Source organism: Macrobrachium rosenbergii, chromosome 31 (genome assembly GCF_040412425.1).
Source record: "Macrobrachium rosenbergii isolate ZJJX-2024 chromosome 31, ASM4041242v1, whole genome shotgun sequence".
Classification (NCBI taxonomy): domain Eukaryota; kingdom Metazoa; phylum Arthropoda; class Malacostraca; order Decapoda; family Palaemonidae; genus Macrobrachium; species Macrobrachium rosenbergii.
In genome coordinates, this window is record NC_089771.1 from 13,020,384 (window position 1) to 13,028,625 (window position 8,242).

General features: G+C 43.9%; 1 protein-coding gene across 1 annotated transcript in view; it reads right to left on the reverse strand.

Annotated features, from left to right (window-relative positions):
- The window catches only part of LOC136855282 (calcium-binding and coiled-coil domain-containing protein 1-like), a 6,908-nt gene extending 4,256 nt beyond the window's left edge, over positions 1–2,652 (reverse strand). Inside the window, exon 1 of the mRNA XM_067132185.1 lies at positions 2,587–2,652. Within this exon, the coding sequence (XP_066988286.1) occupies positions 2,587–2,652 (66 nt within the window). The remainder of the gene's footprint in view (positions 1–2,586) is intronic.
- Between the last annotated feature and the right edge of the window lie 5,590 nt (positions 2,653–8,242).

An 8,242-nucleotide genomic window follows, 5' to 3' on the forward strand; every position in this document is an offset into this window, starting at 1 on the left:
TTTCAAAAGTCCAATCCACCCATATTTCAAGACTGTGAGTAAGTGATTTCTCATATTTATAATCTGGGCTATGCAATGTTTAGAATTTAAGAACATGCATTTTGTGTAATATCATTTTGTAGGGGGATTTTCCTTTGTGCATTATTGTGTGTGTGTGTTAACCTGGAACTCTATTCCAGGAGACTGCATAACCCTGCCCAGTTTGCAAATATGTGCCAAGATATCCCTTACTGACTGCCATCCAAAGTTCCTAATCATTCCTGGTCACAGCCTGACCGCAAGAATCCGTTGCCAACACAGAAATAAACTTACAGAAACTAATTGCCATTATTCTGGGATTTATCCCTTTCATTCTATTGTTTGTTTGTAAATTGCTGCATTTTGGTCATATCATATTTGCTTTGCTGTAATGTGAATTGTTGCATCATATTTGCCTTGCTTGCCTGTAAATTACTGCATGTATGGCCTATCATACTTGTCTTGCTTGTCTGTAAATTGCTGCATTTTGGCCTATCATTTTTGCCCCGTTTTCTGTAAATAGACCCCTTAATGTAAAGAGAGTTCTAATTCCAAATTGGCAACCTTCAGTACACTGAGCTAATCAATGAAAACCTCAAGGTAAGTCCCCTTATCATTTCTTTTGTTCATAATTGGGTGGCCCCCCTGGCCCATAAGGCAGTCCATACCATAAAACATTCACTATTCCTCCTCCCAAGGATCCTTGCTTATGACAGTGACGACCTAATGCTCAGGATCCTATAGAATAGCTATAATTAGCGTTGCTAACGGCTAAGAAATAGGAAGAAATGAACCAGGAATAAATAATTCATTTAAATTAAATAATTCCATCATTCACAAAGGCATAAAGGCGACTGGAGCAAAGGGTATTAAGGTAAAAGGTTATTATCATTAAGTTTTGTAACATTAAGGATACGTAGGGATAACTAGGAAAGTGATATTAATTTTTCGTTAAAGGAAAACGCAACAAGTCTTTTGTTAGAAGCGTATAGGTTCTTAAGTTAGCAAGGCAGAGCGGCAGCCACGAACCTTTCACCACCGCGAACTTTCAAGTATAGGGAGCAGTTGAGTGTGTTGCCAGATGAATGAGCATAGGAGTTAGGAAGTGTTTACTAGGGAGTTACTGCATGTGTTAGCGAGAACAAGTTAGCTAGGAGCTTATTCAAGAACAGTTATGGCCGAAAAGGTGTAAAATTTTTCTGTCTGTGATAAATTTTGGGATAATTAAGTAGCTAAAACGTGTAGCGGTCTCTGGCATCCTGACACCGAGCTAGCGAGCAGACGTTCTGTTCAATTTGGCACATGCATGAAACGTTTCCAGTGTAGTAACAACAATGACATTCCAAGCATAGTTGATTAACAATCCTCCCAGCATATATTCAGTAAAGTAAAGACATTGCTGATATCTAATGTTAAACCATTCACTTTTGCATTCGAAACCCGCATCTAGTGAAGAAAGTAGAGTTTTTTTTTTGTTTGTTTGTTTTCCCTCAAACACTTCCCATTCTCTGTTGGCGCGACAAAGTGACGAGTCGGGTGACAAAGGGAGTCAACCCCCGATCAGCTGTGTTCTCACACATGCGACTCGATCCCACATCTTTCGTTCGCTGAACAAAATTCCATCACTCTTCACTTAACGTAACAACTTGCGAACACTCAAATGTCTTTGAAACCGTTCACAGTCTTAATCTTTTCACTCGTCAGGGCAAGAACGCATTAGTAACCTTATGTAGTTTCCAGGAATTCATTTGTAAAAGAAAGAAACCTTAACTTAACATAATTTAGCAAACATAATCTATTTTCTCTTAACCACAAGGTATAGTAACTTAATTCATAACAAGTACATTCCATTACACTATGCTCTCCGAGAGAGAGAGAGAGAGAGAGAGAGAGAGAGAGAGAGAGAGAGAGAGAGAGAGAGAGAGAGATTTTCTTTTGATGTTTTGTTTTCCTTCCTTTTAGCACAACAAGGGGAAGTACACAAATTTATCCACGAGTTGGAAAAACAACCCACAAATCATAGCAGCCAGTTTCAAAGAATTTTCTTTCGTTTAACTACTCTTCGAACTTTGAAGATCCAATTCCATTATCACTTTATTATACACAGTGCGTGAAACTTCATAAGCACTCTTATCCGCGAATAATATCGCATACCTGCGTTTTCCATTTCGGGCTTCAGCCAATATAAATTCTTGTACGCCATAGAGCGCACCGGCAGCTGTTTAATTACATGTTTATCAGCTGTTGTACATGAGTTGGGTATATCTCATTCCAGACTTGCTTATGCTGCAAGCGCCAAATTGCATATTGAGTGCAACCCCCATATCCTCCCTCTCCTCATGTTAGGGAGAAAACTTCTTTTCCCCATGTTAGGAAGCAATCTCCAGTTCTTAGAACTAGCCACCCACTTGTGTCATGCCCCAGTTTCTATTTCTCACAGTGCCACTAATCTGTGCCACTGCCAAGCAACCCAATCACTGTAGCGCTTATCTTTCTTCTTTCCTTTCCTTTCCTTTCTCACTGACAGTCTGCCGGAGTCTCTCGTTTCCCCTCTTACTCCTTGATTACCTTCTGCCTCAGGCATAGTGCCATTTCCTTCAGTGCTGCTTCGTGCACGGAGCTCATTGGCACCATAGTGCCACCCAATCAAAATAACTGCTCATAAGCCACTGCACCTGTACCTAAGAAACAGAGTGCTATCCAACCAGTGTTTCCGCCCATAAGGACCTTAGCCCCTTAACATTGCATCCACCCATAAGGACCATAGAGCCTTCAGGATCACTCCCATTTCCTAAGTGTTTCCATCCATAAGGAATAATATACCTTCAGGATCACTTCATGACCCACTAGTGTATCCGCCCATAAGGACTCAGACTTCCTTCAGGAACGTTCCACTAGTGTGACCTTTGCCCGGCACACTCAACCACCGGGCCACGTTATTGAAAAGATGCCACACCACCGAAGTGCCACCAGATTACAGGACACTTCCCACAATCATCACAAACCTTTCCTCTAAGAACGCCCAGTCAACCCACTTAGCCGCCCTTCCCCACCAGCAACATGGCAACCGAGGAGTACAAAGCCTTCATGGATCTGGGGAACGAGGCCGGGCTCTCGGGAGCCGCGCTCACTAAGTGGGTCAAAGAGCAGATAGCTGAACGAAGGCAGTATGAAGAAGAACAGAGACAGTAGGACGAAGAAAGAGAAGAAAGGAGGAGACAGTGCGAACAAGAAGACGAAGAGAGGAGAGGAAAAGACAGCGAGAAGACAGCCAGCAGAGAGAAGAAGAAGAAGAAGAAAGGAGAAGACAGCGTGAATTAGCCCACAGAGAAAGCAAACTAGCCCTCAAAGACAAGGAGCTCGAGTTGGAGAGAGCAAAGAAAGAAAGTGCAGAAGCTCTAGCATCCCAACCAGCTTCTAGCTCCACACCCGCTGCCTCAAATACTCCTCTCTCAGGTCTTAATTCTCTAGTCCCCAAGTGGACTGAAGACGAACCGGAAGCATAGCTAGAAGAGGTAGAGGAGCTTTTCGATAATTTCAACACCACTGAGGCCGAGAGGGCCATAGTGCTGACCAAACATCTGGAAGGCAAAGAGAAGGCAGCCCTCTGCTCGCTGGCGCAGAGTCAAAGAGGTGACATGGCCAAAGTCTGTAGGCTCATCGCTAAGGCCTATGAGATTACCCCGGAGAAATGGAGACAAAAGTTCTGAGGTCTTGCCAAGGAAGTCTGCTGGTCTTGGACGGAATGGGCCTGTCACAAGACCCAGTCTGGTACCCGCTGGTTCGACTCCCTGCCGTGCAACACTTTCGAGGATCTATTTAAGCGGGCCATGCTGGAAGATCTTTTTCAGTGTGTGCCTGGGCCCCTTGCCATATATCTCAGTGACAAGCAGCCCACCACACTTATGGAAGCTTGCCGCTTGGCCGACACTTGGGAAACTTTTAACCAATACCACAGCATGTCTCAACGCCGTATAGTGTCACCTGGGCACCTCTCAGGCTCGACTCGCCCAAGGAACGGACACCCTAGCAGACCTACTTGCACCATCTGCAAGTGGTACGGTCATGCCAAAGTAGAGTGCTGCTTCAAGGCAGACAACAACCAACGGCAGCCTACCAATAACCACCATTCCTCCTCTCCCTCTACCTCCGCACCACCTTCCCAGAAGACCATTACTGCCGGGAGATCATCCTATCCCAGGGGACCCTGCCAAGACTGTGGGGCTCCAGGGCACTCTTCTGCCAGTTATCCTGGTTGCTCAAAACATGTGGTCTCTCCCAGGCACGTCAACCTGATCAGTGCCACAGCCCCCATGGCTGAGCCATCAGAAAGGTCTCATCCTGAGCGGGTCTGGGCTCAGTCCATCTCCGTGGCCCCTCTGGATGGTTCTAGCCCACCAGTGCACCTGCCAACTGCTGTCGACACTGGCTCGAGTATTAGCCTGATTGATCGGGCCCATGTACCAGCCAGTGCCAAGGTAGATGAGCAGACCAAGTGGACAGTGCCCTGGGTGGACGAACAATCCTTGACCGCCCCCACAGTTGAACTCAGGGTGATCACCCCTTGGAGCAACAAAATTCACTCCCTTGGTGTCGTCAAGTGTATTTGGCATGGAGTGGAGTTCCTGCTTGGACGGGACATCGTCTGGGGATGTCCTACCCCCATGGAACTCTGTTGCCTGACTGCTTCCGCTGGTGAGTCCACATCAACCTCTTCTGATCAGGACACAGCCTCTGTGACAGCTGTGACACCATCAGCCAAAGCTTCCATTCGCCCAAGAGCGGCATTAAGCAACCCACATCCAACCACTTCCAGGCCGAATCCTCGGAATGCACCACAGGACGGCCCTCACAAACCTCCTCCCTCACCACGAAGGGATCCTACCAAGTACTGCTGCAGGATCTGCAACCTAAGAGGCCACTCAGAAAGATGGTCAAAGTGCCCCAGCAAGCTAGCCACAGTGGCCATCATTTCCACAGATCCAAGAGGCCTTGCCCTCTCGTCCAGACAGGAATCTGTCCCAAATCACTCCAGGTACACCGAGGGGTCTTGCTCCCCCGGGTCCCTCTTCAGCTTTGTCTGACACCAATTTGCTGCCAGTGCCACTTGAGAGCACTGGTCAGTGCCAAGCTCCGCCTATTTCAGCTGGGATATCCATGCCAACCTTAATCCCCATGACTGGCCGCGAGTTAGTTCCAGTGCTGGACCCAGAACCTGACACGGATCCTCCTACGGGAGATCCACCTAACTTCACTAATGTAGTCATCGTCATTTGTGAGCCTCTGACCCCTGACGTTTCATCTTCCCACTCCCTTCCACTTGCCAAGGATGACCCTCTGGCAGGCCTGGACATTACCTATTTTCTGGTTGACCAGGAACTGTCCGGCCAGGATGCAGACGCTGGCTCTACTCCCGCGACGGTTGTCGCAGCAGCCAAAGTAGGAGACCAGCCTGTAGCTACTGAGGCTGCCCCTGATCCTGCTCCTGACGGTGCTCCTGGCCTTTCTCCAGAGTTGGTACCCTCATCGCCTCCTGGGAATGGCCTGTATAGCTTGAGGCACAGATTAACCAGCCAGCCTTCACCAAACGAGGAAGTTGGGAGTATTTAACTGGCCAGCTTTCGCCCAAAGAGAAAGTTGGACATACCCAGAATTAAAACGCCGGTAATCCTCAGAGCTAATAAATAGCCCTTCATCGCAGAAATTCAGGATAGACCTAAGTGCCGCCAAACGAGTCACATCTCTTGACTGCCCACTCCCTCAGAGCTAACTTCCCTCTGTGGCTGAATGCCTCAGTCCTAGTATCTTAACCTAAAAGCCAATCCCCCCACCAACCCTCCCCTCCGTCCCTCCATTGGTAAGACTACAGGAGCCATCTCTTCAGAATTAAGGTGCAGTAAGGAACTGAGGTTGTCCATTCACTTAACTCTTTCTTCTAAACATTTCCATTTCTAAGTGTAATTTTTACATAGACCTGACCTGTCATATGGAACTTGTGTCATAAATTTATTCAGTAGTGTTTTATGAAATGAGGATTTCTGTCACCCTCAGCACTAGCCTTTTATCCTCGCTATTACTGTTAAGTCATCCAGTGATTGCATACCTTTCTCTATAGCAGAAAGGAGTGCTTGCCACTGTGAACCCCTCTGCCAAGATTGAAGTATATCCCTCGGCGCCCAGTTAATGTCTATTATTCGTTTTATGTGCTGCAGCAGGACCCCAGTGGCCTGCCTTATCCCTCCTTGTCTTCTGATTTTTTATTGTAAATACATTAATTTAGTCATCCTAAGACATTATCTCCAGAATCCCTCTAAAGTAGTGCCTTCAGCCCCTGTTCCTCATTAGTTTTACTCTTGGAGGTGATGCAGTCAGATTAGCTACATCCTTTTGGTAAGTTTTCTCCCCACCCCCCACCTTCAAGCATAAGAATATAATATATATATATATATATATATATATATATATATATATATATATATATATATATATATATATATATATATATATATATATATATATAATAAAGACGAAAAGCCTCAGACGGAATATATAGTAGAAAGGGCTCAAACGCAGACGTCAGTTTCATATGACATACTTTTACTAGTGCAAGGTTTCAGGGAACAGCCCGATTTTCGAGCTGAAAATTACGATAATAAAATAAATCAGAATAAAAAACTCATCTAAAAGTGCATAGTTACAATAAAAAAGCAAATTAAAAGAACCCCATCGAAACTAAGTACCATTTCCAGTGAAGGAGGGAAGACGAGTGACTGCAATTGTGAAAGGAGGTCGGTTGTTTACGCCAGGTATAGAGGAATGGAGGTAGTTTTGTAGTTCAACTTTGGAACAGCCATTTGAAGACCGATCAGCTGTGGAGAAAACGCTTTAGTTTTTTTTTTTTTTTTATCTTATTATAAAACGATATATCTATATAATGTACAATATCATACATAATCAATCGATAGCACTAAAACTGATACAAAGTTACGCAAGTAACTTGGCAAATTTTGTGATCACATGCGTACAACAAGACAGTTAATGACATTGAAGAATTACAATTATGTACTAAGTATCACCCAAATCTTATGTTAAAGTAATGTGCACAAAAAAAAACAATATATGCACAAAAAAATCATTCACATCATACTGCCGTTGCGTTATTGCCAAACAATTCATTAAAAAAACTATTTCCCATTGGGGATGGAGAAACCACGTATATACCTAATTAAACTAATACATTCCACAGCGTGCACAAGTCAAAATAAAGACTGACATCAACTATAAAAGTACCTTTGATACCAAACGTTGCCATTTCAACTTTCTTACCTCAACCAGAACTGTATTTCATGTCTCAGTAAATAATGAAACACATTACAGCACCATAACAACTGTAATGTTTAGTACATTAGAAAGTGTTCGTAACATATTTTGCTGGGAAAAATGACAAAAATTGTTCCTATATCTTGTTTCTGTTAACCATTTATTATGGTTCCACTTCCCTTTAATATACTCGATGGTCTCCATCAAAACCCCACATATACGAGTATATCCTGTAATTATTATAACAGCTGCAGTACTGTACTTCTTTGACTGCAATTGGATGTCAAATATTAGAATATTTAGAAATCTCTCCTTATTTATTTCTGTAATACTGAGCAACACTTATGATATAATTAACTGCCATTCGTACTTGGGAACGAAAAAAAAAAAAAACATGAAGCACATCAAACATTTTTTGTCATTTTACAATGTGAACACAAACCATCCTCCTTCAGTCTGAGAATTCTAATTTTTTCATTTATGCTGGCTGTAACACAGGCTGTTCAAAGAACACACGTTTTCGAGTGTTCCTGTATTTCTCAATTTTGAGCTAATCCTAGGGATTTATTCTAGATTTTCTACTGTTCCAGCAGAGCATAACAGCGATGTGACCTTAGTGTTTCGCTTTGCAGTGTTTACGTGCCAAAACAGTGTTGTTCTTTAGGTAAATTGATACACACCTAATAAAAAAGTCTTGGCCGGTGAACAAATGATTTGCTTCGGGGGTTTAGCGGCTCGCGGCTTCCTCCTCCCTCCTTTCCCCGGCTAAATACAGCACACCGACAATTAGCCAACAAATACAACAGGTTAATCATGATGGGTTATAATACACATGCTCTCAGGAGGAAGGACTCCATAGGTCTGCATTTTACAGGGCCTTGTGCAACCATGGAAATGGTTGGTG